Source organism: Myxine glutinosa, chromosome 11 (genome assembly GCF_964187855.1).
Source record: "Myxine glutinosa chromosome 11, kmMyxGlut1.1, whole genome shotgun sequence".
Classification (NCBI taxonomy): Eukaryota; Metazoa; Chordata; class Myxini; order Myxiniformes; family Myxinidae; genus Myxine; species Myxine glutinosa.
The window spans coordinates 72,620,905-72,639,030 of NC_136271.1; the positions used below are offsets into that span (position 1 = coordinate 72,620,905).

General features: G+C 48.0%; 1 protein-coding gene across 1 annotated transcript; it reads left to right on the forward strand.

Annotated features, from left to right (window-relative positions):
• Positions 1-238: 238 nt before the first annotated feature.
• LOC137436761 (large ribosomal subunit protein P1) lies at positions 239-17,846 on the forward strand. The gene is made up of 4 exons (XM_068130830.2): positions 239-445; positions 1,790-1,864; positions 9,224-9,332; positions 17,720-17,846. The coding sequence occupies exons 1-4, from the start codon at positions 374-376 to the stop codon at positions 17,797-17,799; spliced, it is 336 nt and encodes a 111-aa protein (XP_067986931.1). The 5' UTR covers positions 239-373; the 3' UTR covers positions 17,800-17,846.
• The last annotated feature ends 280 nt before the right edge of the window (positions 17,847-18,126 follow it).

Sequence of the window (18,126 nt, forward strand, 5' to 3'; positions counted from 1 at the left end):
TTGTTAGGCAAGACCTATCTTTAGTAAATTCATGCTGGCTGCCTTTAATTCGTTTGTAAAGTTTAATTTCAATATAAAATCATGGGGTGTTCAAAATGAGTGACTCATACCGCATGAAGGACCAAATCCTGTCCCGTCTACTTTTCCTTGTACCGTGAATGTATCGCTCGTGAAAGCACGTGACCAACCTCGCCCAATCCGAGTCGTTTGCTTACTTGCGCATGCGCAATAGCGGCGCTCTTTCTTTTTTTCGAAGCGAAGGCCGCTTCAGGTTGTGCTCGATATCGTCTCGTCGGCCATCGCCCGCAATCCGGCGACAATTCCCGGTTTTTCGAACCATCTGTTCTTGGAGTCGCTATCAGTCACCATTAGTATGGCCTCGGTGTCCGAACTTGCGTGCATTTACAGCTCACTCATCCTTTACGATGATCAACTGGCCATTACGGTGAGGTGGCGTGCATGGCTTCACCAAGTACGGCGTCATCGGTCTCCTCTCACCCGAGTTCTCGTCAGTTTCTCTTATCCGTTTTATTTCTGCTTTATGAATGTTATTCCCATCGCTTGTATCTCACTTTCTGTTTCGTGTGTAAGTGTAACCCCACGAGCATTGGGGAACTTCCTGACAGGCAGTCGTTCCTTGTCCTGCATGGTCATTCATCTTGGAAAACCGCTCAAGATCATTGGTTATCACATTCTTGTGTAGAACTAGTGCAGTACAGTATCGTCTCGTCCGGCAGTGGTGATGGCACTGTACTCGTGTATTATAGTGGTGATGGCACTGTATTCGTGCATTATGTTATGGTGGTGATGGCACTGTAGTCGTGCATTATATTATAGTGGTAATGGCACTGTACTCGTGTATTATAGTGGTGACACTGTACTCGTGTGTTATAGTGGTTATCGCACTGTACTCGTGTATGAAAAGTGGTGACACTGTACTCGTGTGTTATAGTGGTTATCGCACTGTACTCGTGTATGAAAAGTGGTGGCACTGTACTCGTGTGTTATAGTGGTTATCGCACTGTACTCGTGTATGAAAAGTGGTGGCACTGTACTCGGGTATTATAGTGGTTATTGCACTGTACTCGTGTATTATAGTGGTGACACTGTACTCGTGTGTTATAGTGGTTATCGCACTGTACCCGTGTATTATGGTGGTGATGGCACTGTACTCGTGCATTATATTATAGTGGTAATGGCACTGTACTCGTGTATGAAAAGTGGTGACACTGTACTCGTATGTTATAGTGGTTATCGCACTGTACCCGTGTATTATAGAGTAATTTAATTGTAACAATGTTGGTTTTCACAACGGCAGGAAGGATTCATTTATTATTTTAGTGTTTTTTTACCTGTGATGTGTACAACAAAACAACAACAGGCATTTTAAGGCCATTTTCCCTGCTAGAGCGGGGGTTAGCCTTGCGGTCCCCATGACAATCTTCTCCATTTTGCCCTATTTTCTGCATCTCTCCTTGTTAACCCCCTTGCCCGCATTTCTTCTTCCACCATCTTTAGCCAAGTCTTTCTCGGTCTTCCCCGTCCTCTACTTCCTTCTACATTCATTTCCATCACTCTTCTCAACCAGTCACTTTCATCCTTCCTCAACACATGACCAAACCATCTCAACCTGTTCCTCTTCACAGCATCAATCACAGGCTCTATTCCCATCATCTTTCGCAATGCATCATTTGTCTTCCTCTCTCAACGATACTCCACAACGATAATTACCTGTGATGTGTAATATACTTTATTTATTTTTTATTTTTTATTTTCCTCCATACCCTAGGAAGAGAAAATTCTTGCTCTGTCCAAGGCTGCTGGTGTATCTGTGGAAGCTTTTTGGCCAGGACTTTTTACAAAGGTATGGAGGCGACTGGTGCTACGATGTTACCCGAACAAATGCCTTTTTTTTTTTCTTTTTTTTTTTTTTTCTTTTTTTTTTTGTATACAAGATCGAGGCTCGTGAAAGAGCTAACAATAATCACAAAAAAGACAAACCGACACACAAAACACAAAAAAACAAGGGGAGCGGCAGACAAGATGGGGAGAGAGGGGGAAGGACACAAACACAACATTTGAGAGCAGGGACATCGGGAGGACTTGGGGGGAAGTGGGAGAGGAATAAAACATATGAACGCTGCAAGGACTCTGGGGTGAATTACCGGGGGTAGAAAAGATCAAGGTTTTCGATGGGGGAAGATAAGAGATGGTGGTGAACAGCTGTTTTAAAGACCTGGAGGGAGGAGTGGGATTGAATGGAGTGGGGGAGTTTGTTCCAGAGGCGGGAGAAAAGGGGAATGAAAGAGTGAAGGTGAGCAGAGAGCCTAGACTTTGGCAGTTTAACCATAAGAGGGTTGCAGGCAGATCTTGTGCGACCTGAAGGAATATTTGGGGGACAGAGCACAGAGAGAGCTGGGGGAGCAAGGCCAGAGAGGAGTCGGTAGAAGACAGAAAGACCACCAACCTGCCTGCGGTGAGTGAGTGAAAGGCCCTCGGAGTTGACTACATCGCAGGAGATTCCAATGATTCTGAAAGCTTTGGCCTCAACAGCGTGAAGCTGAGCAAGGTGTGAGGCAGGAGCACCAGCCCAGAGGGGGGAACAGTATTCCATTGAGCTGCGGATGAAAGCCTTGTATGTGGTGAGGAGCTCAGGTGTGCCAAGGAAGGACTTCGCACGACGGAGGATGCCCAGTCGGCGACTGGCTTTGGAGGCCAGCTTGGAAATGTGGTTTTCCCAAGAAAGATCATGGCAGATAGTGAGACCCAAAAGCTTGAGCGACAGAACTTCTTGGAGAGGATTGTTGAGAAAGTAGATGGGAGGGTTGTCCAGTCGGTCCTTTCGGAGAGACATTGTAAGAGTGTGAGATTTGTCAGGATTGAAAGACATGTTCCACTTGTTTGACCAGTCTGTGATTTTGTCCAGGTCTGCAGAGAGTGAGGAGGCTGCAGACTGCCGATCTGAGGGATGAGGAATGGAGCGGCAGATAGTGGAGTCATCAGCAAAGAGATAGAGCTGGTTGAAGCTTTCACATTAATTGTGCTGGTTGAAGTCTATTTTATCATTAATTAATATCTCGTGTAGTTGCAAGTATGTTGTGACAATATTTTGTGTGAGCTGGTATAACATAATACTGCAAGTACCTGACAGATTTGAAGAAAAAAAATGAATGAATGATCTATTTAAGGCCATTTTCCCCGCTAGAGCAGGGGTTAGCCTTGCGGGCCCCATGACAATCATGTTTCCCTGTTTGAGGCAATGTTTTTATGGCCGGATGCCCTTCCTGACGCCAACCCTTAGTCGCCTCTTACGATGCGCAGGGATACGGTGTACCTATTCTAAACGAGAGAGAAGAGAAGAGAGGTGAGGTGAGGAGAGGAGAGGAGAGGAGAGGAGAGGAGAGGAGAGGAGAGGAGAGGAGAGGAGAGGGAAGAAAAAAAAAAAAAGAGAAAGGAAGGAAAGAGATAGACATTGTACAATTTTGCATAGACCATTGGATCAACTACTACTACTAGAACCACCTTCAGAGGACATTTTTCGGGAACCATGGTCCCCTTTTTGAAGCAATGTTTTATGGCCAGATGCCCTTCCTGCCACCAACCCTGTTAGTCACCTCTTGCGACACACAGGGAATTACCAGAGAACTGGTACTCAATTTGCCCACCTCGGAAGGATGACAGGCTGAGTCAACCCCCCTGGCGTTAATTCAGCGATCGACCGGGATTCGAACCCAGGATCCTAGGATCCCAAGCCGGCACCCAAACCACTAAACCAACACCAGGCGTTACTACTACCGCCGCTGCTACTGCTACTACTACTACCACTACCACCACCACCACCACCACCACCCAAATTCATCCCTCCATTTGTGGTTGACTGCAGTTTGATTTGGTCCATGTCTTTCATGAACTGTCTGATCATATCTGGCGTTTGTGGATCCGATTGGGGCAGGAATTTGTAATTTGTCTTGGTGCTCACACCTTTGCAAAGGATACCGTGGGATCTTTAATGTTCACCAACGAATGTCGGTAGATGGGATGTCCAGTTTAACGTCCATCTGAGGGACGGTGCACTTTGTGATATATAACAACAACCCACCTCATATTCGCTTACAAAGGGGATTTAAACAATGTTTGTTGTCCAGCTCTTCGGTCTAAGCATTTGTATCGGATTGTATTCCTTCAAAAGGCCTCAATATATTCATCCAGTTTCAATACGTTGAGTTGATAAAGTACATGTTGAAAAGCTGATATTTGACCATAGGTTTGTGCAATGTTTTCCTCAACGTTTATTTGTTTTTTTTACCCTTTATAATATGCTTTATTTTTGGAAAGGATTGCTTGGAGTCGACGAGTGTGACGAAAGAGATTGAACAAGCTTTCTTGTCCATTCACTCGCTGCAGTTTCTACCTAACTGATTGATGTAGTGGTTCGTGTCATCCTGACTAAACCATAATTATTTACTTGTTTGGCAGTGATCTCAAACTGGTAGTCATCTAAAACAAGTAGTGATCTCAAACTGGTAGTCATCTAAAACGAGTAGTGATCTCAAACTGGTAGTCATCTAAAACGAGTAGTGATCTCAAACTAGTCGTGATCTCAAACTGGTAGTCATCTAAAACGAGTAGTGATCTCAAACTAGTCGTGATCTCAAACTGGTGGTGATCTCAAACTAGTAGTGATCTCAAACTGGTAGTTATCTCAAACTGGTAGTGATCTCAAACTAGTAGTGATCTCAAACTGGTAGTGATCTCAAACTGGTGGTGATCTCAAACTAGTGGTTATCTCAAACTAGTGGTGATCTCAAACTAGTCGTGATCTCAAACTGGTGGTGATCTCAAACTGGTAGTGATCTCAAACTGGTGGTGATCTCAAACTAGTGGTTATCTCAAACTAGTAGTTATCTCAAACTTGCAGTGATCTCAAACTTGCAGTGATCTCAAACTGGATCTCAAACCTCAAACTGGTGGTGATCTCAAACTGGTGGTGATCTCAAACTAGTGGTGATCTCAAACTGGTGGTGATCTCAAACTAGTGGTGATCTCAAACTGGTGGTGATCTCAAACTGGTGGTGATCTCAAACTGGTGGTGATCTCAAATTGATGGTGATCTCAAACTGGTGGTGATCTCAAACTGGTGGTGATCTCAAACTCGTGGTGATCTCAAACTCGTGGTGAAGTCAAACTCGTGGTGATCTCAAACTCGTGGTGATCTCCAATTGGTTACCCCTGAAACTTCGGATCCTATTCGTCCCTTATTTACCAACTTATTGCTCTGAAACGTGATAAAGCCCTTCTACTCGGTCTGCATTTTTAGATTTTTCGATTTTGCAGGGGGATCCCCACAAATATGCAAAGGTCTGAACTGCAACCTCAAGAAATGACCGTCAGCCCTCTCGGGCCTATTTATGTTGTCAGAAGTGTGTTTGTGTGTATGTGTGTGTGCTCGTGTCAGTGTCACTGTTGGGTTGGGGGGAGAGGGAGGTAACGCTATCACCCTATGCATAATGTACTAGTATTAACTAAAAGTTGATAAGAGCATGTTTACTGTCATGGGTAACAAGGTGATGTGGCTGCAGGTAAATGTACTCGGATGAACTTTTGGTGGATTTAAAATCGATTAAATCAAAAGACGTGCTGAAGGTTGTGAAGATTACTAGCTTCTCTGTTCATGTTTCTTGGATTTAAAAACTTTCAACCCTTTAAATTAAAAAAAAAAAAAAAAAAAGTCAGGAGACTACGATGGTTCACGAGCGAGCGGTATTCAATGACAAAGGACGGACTATTAAGTCGATCGTCATGATCATCGACGATTGATGCATCAAATCATGACCATAATCAGTTATGAGGTTAATTAGCTACACAATACCGAAAATTCGGTTCGATTCCGACAACTTTGAAAATTTGACCTTTGTGACCTTCAAAGGTCAAAGGTCAAAGATTCTGAAATTTGTTGGACAACTTGTATTTCATGATGTATGTGATAATATAAGATCATGTACGACATTTCACCCTATCAGGAAGCGAACCATGTAATAAAACCATCAAAAATTGACTTTTCTAAATTTCGTGACCTTGTGACCTTGACCTTGGGGCGAAAATGAAAAATCTAGCACCGTGGGGCTAGACACATGACATTGGCCTAACCAAATACTGAAACCCCTGTCAGATTCCACCAACTCCCTCGGAGAAGATGTAGCTTGAACTCGATTACCCCCGAAAAAGACATCTTTTTCGGGCGTGGCTCCACCCATAATGGGCGCAATACGCCCACTCTAGGCAGGACACAACTCGATCATGATATCAACCTACCACCCAAGTTTCATCAAGATCGGATGATATCATTGGGTAGTTATGCTGCGGACAGACACACAGACAGACACACAGACAGACACACAGACAGACACACAGACAGACACACACCCATGACGAATATAGTGGTCACTCTGTTTGATAACTCGTGAACCAAAAAGTTTATTATTATTATTATTATTATTATTATTATTATCATTATTATTATTATTATGTTTACTCTCCATGAAATGGAGAGGAAACGTATTATTACTGCTAGAGTTTTTCTTATTATTATTATTCTTCCGCCCTATTTTGCACCTCCGAAAACTTCATAATTAATGTTCTCAGCAACCGCTGGTCGGATTGACAGGAAATTTTCATCAAATGATCGTCTTGGCTCCTATAATTTTTTTATGCTAATTATAACGTCATAGGTCACGTGGTATGGGCGCCATCTTGTAAAACACATTCAACTTTGCCCCTCTATCTCCGAAACGGCTCAATAGAAAAATTTGAGGAATGGCTCATTCTAAAGAACTCTTCAATGGGAACAAAAGACATGTGTATCGAGTATATTTAGAATGCTAACGTTAAGAGGTTAGAATTCGTCAAACAAAAAAATTTCTCCCCCAAAAATGGGATTTTTTCCCAGATGCTTAGTTAAAAAAAACTCAGAATGCAAAATATTTCGAAGTCATACGTCACATGGTTCGGCCGCCATCTTGTTTTCCGTGAAAAAACACAAAACCCCCTTTTTCTCCGCAACGGCTGAACGGAACGAGCCCAAACTTGGCATGCATATTCACATACCCATGACGAACAAAAAAGTCCACGAGCACGACGTCATCCGACACATGGTTTCAGAGTTATGACGTTTTAAAGCTGAAACTAGAAATGGTATCACCTCCATAATTTGCAAAGATATCGAGTGGAAACTTTACACAGATGTTCCTCATGGGGGGATGTTTCAATGTTACTTGAGACGTTTTGATAAGTCACATGGTTTGGCCGCAATAAATAATGGAAGGTAAATTTTAAAAAGCTTCTAACTCTTGAACCACTGCAGTGATCGACCTGAATTTTTAATGCAATGTAGCTCTCATCAAGCGGAACAAGTGTGCAAAATTTCGAGATGATTGGATGTACGGTCTCGAAGCTATAAGTCTTTATGTTGAAAGAAGAAGAAACGCAGCATTTTGTCCTTCTAGGACGTGATCACTATCACACGATCTCCCGGCGGTCATTTGAACCAAAAAATAAAATTATAATTGCAGATTTGTCAATAGAAGAGGTATATTAACAAACAAATGAAACAGATTTGGTCAAATTCTGACTTTGTTTAACTCGATCGCATTTCACGCAAAGTTGTGAGCAGCTAAAGCAGCAGAAACGTTGTTTGGCTTCTCAGATAAAAGAAATAATTATGTCTGCAATTTCAGGTTAATTTTCTTTTAAAAATCGCTTTCTCTGCAATCAGTGTATGGATTGACATGTGTGGATGTGTGTGTGGGGGTGGGGGTGGGGGGGGGGGGGTGTGTGTGTGTGTGTGTGGAGGAGGGGGGGTTGGATGTGTGTGTTGGTGTGTGTGGGGGGGGGGGGGAGGGGGGGTGGATGGATATGTGTGTATGTTGGGGGGTGGTTGGGGTGTGCGTGTGGAGGAGGGGGGGTTGGATGTGTGTGTGTATGTGTGGAGGTGTGTGGGGGGAGGGGGAATGTGTGTGGATGTGCGTGTGTGTGGATGTCTGTGTGGGTGTGTGTGTGTGTGGGGGGGGGGGGGTGGATATATGTGTGTGTGGGGGGGGGGGGGGTGGATATGTGTGTGGGGGGGGGGGGGGTGGATATGTGTGTGTGTGTGTGGTGGGGGGGGAGTTGGGGGTGTGCGTTATGGAGGTGGGGCAGATGTGTGTGGAGGTGGGGCGGTGTATGTGTGGAGGGGTGTGTGTGTGCGTGGGGGGGTGTGTGTGTTGGGGGTGGGGTGGGGGGATGTGTGCGTGTGTGTGTGTGTGTGTGTGTGTGTGTGTGTGTGTGTGTGTGTGCGTGTGTGTGGATGTGTGTGGGGGGGGGTGGGGGGTGGATATGTGTGTATGTTGGGGGGTGGTTGGGGTGTGCGTGTGGAGGAGGGGGGGGTTGGATGTGTGTGTGGAGGGGTGTATGTGTGGAGGTGTGTGCGTGTGGGGGGAGGGGGGAATGTCGTGTGGATGTGCGTGTGTGTGGATGTCTGTGTGGGTGTGTGTGTGGGGGGGGGGGGGTGGATATGTGTGTGGGGGGGGGGGGGGTGGATATGTGTGTGTGTGGTGGGGGGGGGGGGGGAGTTGGGGTGTGCGTATGGAGGTGGGGCAGATGTGTGTGGAGGTGGGGCGGTGTATGTGTGGAGGGGTGTGTGTGCGTGGGGGGGTGTGTGTGTTGGGGGTGGGGTGGGGGGATGTGTGCATGTGTGTGTGTGTGTGTGTGTGTGTGGATGTGCGTGTGTGTGGATGTGTGTGGGGGGGGGGTGGGGGGGTGGATATGTGTGTGTGTGGAGGTTGGAGGGTGTTGGGGTGTGCGTGTGGAGTAGGGAGGGTTGTGTGTGTGTGTGTGTGTGTGTAGGGGATGGGGGTGTGTGGGGGGGGGGGGAGGGATGGGGGTGTGTGGGGGGGGGAGGGATGTGTGTGTGTGTGGGGGGGGGTGTGTTTGGAGGGGTGTGCGCGTGGGGGAAGGTGGGTGGGGGTAGGGGGTGTGTGTGCCGGGGTTGTATCCAAGGGGGTTGTGTCAAAGCATGTCCAATGAAAGTGGGGTTGCATCAAAAGTGGGGTTGTATCAAAAGTGGGTGCGAGTAAACCTGTCATCACTGCCAGCAGTTTTAAAGTGGCAGTTCTAGTTATTATTATTTTTGACAGCTTAACCACACCGATGCACTGTTGCCTTTGTTATATCATGTTTTGTTCTCTAGGCACTAAAAACAGTTGATATCGGAAGTCTGATCTGCAACGTGGGCACAGCTGCACCATCTAGTGCAGTCAAGGTGGCTGCTGATACAATCGTGAAAGATGCACCTGCAGGTAATTATCCCTACGCTTTTTGAAAAATACGTCAAAAATCCAGGTGAACAACCTGAATGAAACACAGCAAGAGGGTGGGGATAAGTGGGGATGAATCGGAAACGTAACAAACCAAATGACCATTAACAAACAGAGAGGTGAGGGAGAGGGGGAAAATCACAATAATCTGGAAAAAAGGAGTGCTTTGGAATGGGAACATTTGGGATAGAAGGGATGCTGAGTATGGATGGCGGTAGTGGTGAACCGCTGTCTTGAAGCCCCAGCAAGAAGAATGAGAGTGAACCGACTAGGGAAGTTGGTTCCACAGGTGAGAGAAAAGAGGAACAAATGAGTGGCAATGAGCCTGGATTTTGGGAGTTTAATAAGAGGGGGTTGGTGATTGACACTGCTCTGAAAAAACCTGGGAGGGACAGAGCCAAGAGAGGAGCAGAGAATGCAAGACCAAAAAGGAGGCGATAGAATACAGAGTTCACCAACCAGTCTGTGATGTGAGAGTAACAGGCCTAGATACCCGGCTTGGCCACAGGAGATCGCAACAATTTTGAGGCTTTGCTTTCCACGGTTTTTTCCCTCCAGTGATTCAAGTTGTGACATATGATTGATTGGAGACTATAATGTAATGGATTGTTGTGGAAAAGTTGCTAAAGGTAATTAAATAACCAAAAAATTAGAAAATAAATCTTTCTCGGTGAAATTTGTAATATGTTGTAAAACTCTGTTACCCAGTTGGAATTCCTTGCACTTTTTATGAATGTGAACCTTTATACCACTCTTTCGAATATTCCTACGGCGGGGGCAGGGGAAGGGAGAATGAACAGCAATGGCAAAGATTAGTTTTTAGATGCCTTTGGGATAAAGTATTGTTACGGGTCGCGGACAAGATGTTATATTGACCGAGCGGTGGTGTATTACCGCGACCTAACAGTTCCCCCGATTCTTCCCCAACTCACCCGATTCACCCCAAACTTTGGCCGTATCGCACCGCACCTGCCCAATCTGGAAAACTCTAAAACGACCGAATGCAAAGAGGAAAAGGAATAAGACGAGAAGACGGACAGAAGAGTAATTGGATTTATTATTTACACATATAAGTAGGAAGCAAGCAGTCACGTTTATTTACAGGGACATGAGACGCAGGTGACACAGTGCAATCTTTAGCTTATACAGACTTAATTAACCCAGGGACAGAACAAACAAAAGACAGACTCACACGGGGAATGATGACAGGAGTTGGCTGGAAGGAGAGGATGGCGTGGAGTTGTATTGTGCAGCATGATCGGCGCGTTTAGCAGCCGCCGTTCCTTCGCGGCCCTGCTCAAAACCGCCGTCCAGGCCCCAAGCGGCTGTTGGGTGTTGTTGCTGCTGTGGCCGCCGCTGCTTTTCCAGGATTACAACAGGCTTTGTGCTTTCTGGGATGTCCTCTCCTTGGATGTTCTCTATGTTCTCTTGGTCCAATCACTCCTCACCACCGACAACTCAACGCAACCAACGCAACCACTGACCACCACAACGCAACCACTGACGACCAAAACCACACAACTCAGCTCTGCTTCTTGGACCCTCTCTCTTCTCAACGGCTTGGGCTCCCTTTTGTCTGCCGGTCAAAGCTCCTCTCTCAAAGCTTGTCTCAGCTTCTCTTTTGGGAGCGTCGCGCTGCGGATTTTAGCTGCGGTCACGCCTGCTCATTCCCTCCTCTCAGCGCCTCTCTTTCTTCTTCAAAGCTCGACTGCTTGGGGAGCGTCGCGCTGTGGGTTATATAGGCCCCGCCCCTCAACCTTTGCGAACCTCCCCGATCGCTCTTCCTCCGCCCTCTCTAGCCAAACCCCTGGCTCATGGTTGGTCGAGTGGGGCTGGCTCACTCCTCCCCTCTATGACGAGGTGGAGACACGCCTTTCTTCTCCGACCCTGCCTCGTGGTCAATGGCGGTTATTGGAGGGGAGGTAATTGCCAAACGACGAAAAGGGGGAATGGAGGTTTTGGGAATGGGAATGAAGGGAGTCTATCTCTTTCACTGGTGCAATGGAGGACTTCAATTAATGGGAGACACAGCCTTACCCTAAAACACAGAATAAGATATAACTATCGAACAGGGGTATTCTATTATTGGCTGACGTGTATGCTTGTGGACTAATTATGGGATGCCCTTTGACCTTTACACAGCTCCGGAGGCAGGGGGCGCAGAATAAACAATAATAATAATAATAAAGCACACAATCAAAAAAATATACAGTCCTCATATCCGCAACACTGCACCCTCCTCTTCTTAGGCACGTCCCGGGCCTACAACTTTTATTTAGTGTGACACGTAGGTGTCGTTCCCTCTACTTTTAACCTGACCCTGAGTGCGACAGTTTTAAAACATAAATAAATGTGTCCCGCTGCTCCATTGCACCCTGCCTAACAGACTTACGCCCACAGTTAACCGAATTGCGGAATGGTCTTCAAACTACACACTGACGGTGGGGAGCATTATTTACAATGACGCTATTTTTATTTACAAGACTAACCCAGGACCTGTGATTGTTCTTTCTGGGGGGGAGACAGTCTGCTCTGCATCAATGCACCATTAAAGCACCCAAAAACGCACCAATACACACCCAAGCACCAATCGGTGCAGTCATCACTGTTCAAGAATAAAAAATAAATCAACAACCCCTAACCCTGCAGGTGATCTCTTGCTCTTCGGCTCCCTCTACTGGTTATTATTATTTGTTCTTCCAGATGTTGCCTTTCTTTCATTTTCTTACTGGCGGCCTATTTGCAATAAAGTGTGCCCAACGTGTCCATTTTATTTATTTTATTTATGGCCCACAGGGCCGACTACGTGTGGTTCACCTGTGGGGCATCGGTGCCCTGTGGCCAAGGTCCGCCAGCAAGATTTCGGGCCCTCATGGCCGGTTCCAGCAGAGGGGCCATGCCCCAACCCATGGGGTCCATAAGTGGTGCTCGGCCACAGACATGTGGTCCATAATGTGGTGCATCGATGCAGACAGCTGGTTCTGAGAGTTCCGGGCGCACAATGGCCGACTCACGCACGCTCCCCTCGGCGCCCCATGGCGCACAGGTCATGTGGGAGACAAAAGGGGGACAAGAGAAATGAGCGAGGGGTAACGTCACAAGGGTACACGTCAATAAGGCAATGCAAGGAGAAATGCGTACGGAGGGCGAAGTGAGAAAGCTCGTCCCTACCGTACGTCACCCCCCCGCCCCTGTCACCTACACTACCCTTGCCCTTACCCCATATGTACAAAATCTACACATTACCAATCCGTCGCTACCGTCACGTCTTCCCCTTATTTCCCTTATACCAAATTCGTCTTCACTCCCCCACTATCCAAAATTTGCCATCACCGAATTCGTCATCAATCCTCACAAGGAGGGAGAGATGGAATTACGCACAATGTCACACCCACGTCATGATGCGTCTCACAATCCAAACATTTGCACAGTAAAAAATAATCAAAACATGGCATGGTGTGGAGTACCTGTCACCTCAGGTGAGTGGATGCAGATGGTGCGAGGAGACTCCAATCCTAACTATCCTCTAAATGACCTTAACACACTTTACACTACCCGGGGTCTCTCCCTGCAAATCCATTGGCCAACTTACACTATGGGTTCTAAAAACCAATTCCCATTGACCAAACTGTGGTGCTTCTCAATTTGGGGTCTCACTCCCCCGATTCATCTCCCGGTGCCCTCGCACAATTTCTGGGCTGCGACGTGTAGCTCTCCCAGCAGGTCTACCCACCTGCACACCTCCACCACTGCAGTTGCCACCCGAGCTTACCTAGCTCCTCACCCTAACCTAACTAACTGGGGAAAGCCTCTCCTGGCTCTGTCACCCCACTCGGTGCCCTCTGGCACTGGGCTACCCGAGTCCGTCCTCCGGATCCTCGGGCCCCATCCACAACAACTACTCCCGGCTCCCAGAGCCCACCTGCGGCCTCACCTGGCCGACATCCTCACAGTGGTGGAGCGCCCAACCAACTACACACACTAACAGGCTACACGCCCAGCCATTTCCACAACACTAATGCACCCATCCAAAGACCATTCTTTCACCCGCACCACAGATGCCAATATCCAACCACAATTTACCTATACCCTCTACCTAACACTTACACTACCCGCCCCGGGTATCCGTGATGGGGGTCCACTCTTCCCCCATTCACACCTTCGCACCATCCACTCCACTCCACAATTTCCACCATACTCACTCCACGACCATCCATTCCTATACTCCATACCATTTATTCCATACACCTGTCCTCCATTCACCTGTCGTTGCACACCTGTGCAATCATACCTGGTGCCACCTCCACCCTCCTCCTCTTCCTGGACCAGTTGGTCAACACAACACACATCACCATCACTCACTCATACACTGCTCCACACACCTGTTCAGTTGCACACCTGTGCAATCACACCTGTTCAATCCTCAAACACACGGCATCATCTCATCTAACTACTCCCCTCTGAAACTTGCGCTTCCCAGTCGTCCCTTTAAACTATTGCGCTCCCACGTCATTATCATCCACTCTACTCTACCTGCGTCCCCACTACAGGTGTCATTGTCACTAACTAATCTTAACGTTACCTAATGTCATCTTCGCTAGATCCCTACACACAATATCCTAACCCACCCGGGCTAGTTTTCACTGCCATCAACCCCATAAACCTAGTGCTCCTTTGCCCCCCCCCCTCGCCGTGAGGGATGGTGGATTGCCCATCCCACCACATCGGGTAGGTCCCACTATCAATTTTGCTCGTCCAAATTCCAACCAATTCAAAAATTTTCCATTTACTGCCAATTCTACCCACTATTATAAATTTCGTATCAAATCACTATCACCATCAGCACAGTCCGCTATATCCTAGCCTCGGTGCGTCGTGACATCATTAAACTCGGTTCGTAAAGCCGAGCAATGAATTCGGGTGGTTTGGTCGCCTGCAGGTTGAATCCGTCCGGCTTTCGGTTCAAGGGAGGTGGTTTGGTTGGGCCGAGATTCCACGCACCATCTCGGCGCGGCACCTTGCGGTCCCGGGCCCGATGGCTCAATCTCCCCCGGTCGGAACCCCGTCCCCACGAGGGGGCACCGTTCCGCTTCCTCCCATTCGCCCTTGAACCGGACCGGTCGCCTCGCCCGACAAAGCCCGGACTCGACCGTGCAGGGCGGGGCCAAGCCCGAATCGGCAACGACGCTTCGAAGAGAAGCGACGCAGCATCGACCCGCGCCGGGCCTCGCACCCAACAAAGCACCCCGTGCCCCGAGTGCTCGCATCGGCTATCCGTCGCCCTAACCGCTAACCCGGTTACCGTCGATGCTTCACCTGCATGCTCACACGCATACGCTACCCCTTTCACCCTCACTAAACCCGGCGTTCCAACGCCATCCGTACATTCCACCAACGCTCTCCCTGTTACACACCACACCTCTCGCGCACACTCTGGTCCACACCTCTCCTCCGTTACGTCCTCCGTAACACTCACCATGGGCGTGCACTCTTGCATCCACCCACTAACACGCTCACATGGGCTCTCCCACACCCACGCTACCACTAACTCAGGTGTGCTTCCTCGCACACCCTCGACCATTCCAAGCGTGCATTCTCGCACCCGCTCCACCACCAACTCACTCCTCGTGTCACACTCCGTACACCCCGACGTGCATTCTCGCTCGCACTCGGTTTCACTCCCACACTTTATAACACACCCACTCGCCGACGCTCACTTTTTCCTCCCACGCGTGCCATTTCCACTCACACGGGACCCTTCACCAACGCCCGGATGCTTCCTCGATCCCAAGCGCGCGAAAATTCTTTTGTCGCTAAACATCCTCTTACAAAATCTCCCAGCACAATACACAGCACGTCTCACCTTCGGGGTTCTTCTTCCTCCCTGCACCAAAACCTGCAAACTTCCATTCGGGTTAAGCACAGCATCGTGATGTGAGCAGGGACTTTGCACATTTTCCATTTCTCCCTGCAATTCCCGGGCTACCTCCGTCATCTCTTCAATTTTAATTCCCAGCACTGCTTTGTCTTTGTTCCCCTCGACGACCGTTGGCTTTAATAAAACACCCTCTACCTCATCGGTCGCCGGCTTTTCCAAACCCCGTGTCGCGATTTCTACCCCCGTCATTGTACCCGTGCTTTCCTCCGCTTCGCTCAACCGGCGCTTCTCGACCCGCGTTACCTCCTCGTGCACCCCTGGGACCCTTTCGCCCAACTTGCGGTCTCTGTCCCTCTGCTCCCTTGCCTCTCTATCGGCCCTCATTCCGTTCGTTGTTGCTTCAATTTGGTTTCCCAACCGCTCACTGTTAGCCCTCCTTTCGTCCCTCATTCGCTCACTATCAGCCCTCAATTCGTCCCTCATTACCCCCATACTGTTTTTCAAACCTCCAATTTGGTCTCCCATACTCATCTGTACAGCTGCCTGTAGCTGCGCAATGAGGGCCTGCATATCAATCGGCTGCATGTTAAAGCCCGCTGATACAGCGGGCTCGGCTACCGCGCGCACGTGCGAGGCGCCTTTTTGCGCGCCTGAAACCTCGTGCGCGAGAGCGCCATTTTGTGCGTCTGATACCCCCTCAACCATATTGCCAATGTTCTCCTCTACTTCGTCCCTCTGATCCTGGGTTACTCCTAACCCCTCCTCTAGCTCACCCACCGGCATTCGATCACCTTGACCAGCCATGGCGCGATTTCAAAATTCGGGTTTTTCTTTAAAACAAAATCAAATTTCGGTACTTTATAATTTTGACCAAGTTTTTTCCTAGATGTTTTTTTTTTTTTTTTTTGGTTCGGGCCTCGAATCTCACTCCTCGACACCAATTGTTACGGGTCGCGGACAAGATGTTATATTGACCGAGCGGTGGTGTATTACCGCGACCTAACAGTTCCCCCGATTCTTCCCCAACTCACCCGATTCACCCCAAACTTTGGCCGTATCGCACCGCAGCTGCCCAATCTGGAAAACTCTAAAACGACCGAATGCAAAGAGGAAAAGGAATAAGACGAGAAGACGGACAGAAGAGTAATTGGATTTATTATTTACACATATAAGTAGGAAGCAAGCAGTCACGTTTATTTACAGGGACATGAGACGCAGGTGACACAGTGCAATATTTAGCTTATACAGACTTAATTAACCCAGGGACAGAACAAACAAAAGACAGACTCACACGGGGAATGATGACAGGAGTTGGCTGGAAGGAGAGGATGGCGTGGAGTTGTATTGTGCAGCACGATCGGCGCGTTTAGCAGCCGCCGTTCCTTCGCGGCCGTGTTCAAAACCGCCATCCAGGCCCCAAGCGGCTGTTGGGTGTTGTTGCTGCTGTGGCCGCCGCTGCTTTTCCAGGATTACGACAGGCTTTGTGCTTTCTGGGATGTCCTCTCCTTGGATGTTCTCTATGTTCTCTTGGTCCAATCACTCCTCACCACCGACAACTCAACGCAACCACTGACCACCACAACGCAACCACTGACGACCAAAACCACACAACTCAGCTCTGCTTCTTGGACCCTCTCTCTTCTCAACGGCTTGGGCTCCCTTTTGTCTGCCCGTCAAAGCTCCTCTCTCAAAGCTTGTCTCAGCTTCTCTTTTGGGAGCGTCGCGCTGCGGATTTTAGCTGCGGTCACGCCTGCTCATTCCCTCCTCTCAGCGCCTCTCTTTCTTCTTCAAAGCTCGACTGCTTGGGGAGCGTCGCGCTGTGGGTTATATAGGCCCCGCCCCTCAACCTTTGCGAACCTCCCCGATCGCTCTTCCTCCGCCCTCTCTAGCCAAACCCCTGGCTCATGGTTGGTCGAGTGGGGCTGGCTCACTCCTCCCCTCTATGACGAGGTGGAGACACGCCTTTCTTCTCCGACCCTGCCTCGTGGTCAATGGCGGTTATTGGAGGGGAGGTAATTGCCAAACGACGAAAAGGGGGAATGGAGGTTTTGGGAATGGGAATGAAGGGAGTCTATCTCTTTCACTGGTGCAATGGAGTACTTCAATTAATGGGAGACACAGCCTTACCCTAAAACACAGAATAAGATATAACTATCGAACAGGGGTATTCTATTATTGGCTGACGTGTATGCTTGTGGACTAATTATGGGATGCCCTTTGACCTTTACACAGCTCCGGAGGCAGGGGGCGCAGAATAAACAATAATAATAATAATAAAGCACACAATCAAAAAAATATACAGTCCTCATATCCGCAACAGTATGTTTTTGGCTTCAAAATGTGAAAAGGGAAGAACGTCGGATTCTCCTCGTTTTTAAAGCAATAATCACATGTGTTGTACAGTATATGGGGCATTGTGTGTGTTTTGTAATGCTTGTTCTTCAGGTTGTGGAGCTCGTGATAATCACTTTAACTTGCATTTTTCTTTCAGCCGAGAAGAAAGAAGAGGCCAAGAAGGAAGAATCTTCGGATTCAGAAGATGATGACATGGGTTTTGGCCTTTTCGATTAGGAGCAGAATGCTTCAAAAATCTGTTGTAATAAACATTTGAATTGCTAGTCCTTTGTCGTCATTTTCAGCTTGCACTACCATTCCAGCGGCACAAGGGAATTGCTGAAATCGCAACGGTGGGACCATACACGTCATTGCTGTGAATTGTCCTCGGAAGCTTGGAAAACCACATTTAATGAGATTACGTTCTTCGTAAAAAACATTACATCCTCCTTTAAAAACTTTAGTCCCCTACCGGCGTCATCGGATGAGACTATAGCTTTGCTCTACGTTTGTCCGTCCCTCATTTGTTTTTCCAGACTTGTTTTGACTTGACAAGGAATTTGA

Excerpts from the sequence above, each read along its gene's own strand:
- LOC137436761 (XM_068130830.2), top strand. The coding sequence starts at position 374 with ATGGCCTCGGTGTCCGAACTTGCGTGCATTTACAGCTCACTCATCCTT. Across the intron at positions 1,865-9,223 it reads GGCCAGGACTTTTTACAAAG|GCACTAAAAACAGTTGATAT; the intron begins GTATGGAGGCGA and ends TTTGTTCTCTAG. Across the intron at positions 9,333-17,719 it reads CGTGAAAGATGCACCTGCAG|CCGAGAAGAAAGAAGAGGCC; the intron begins GTAATTATCCCT and ends TTTTTCTTTCAG.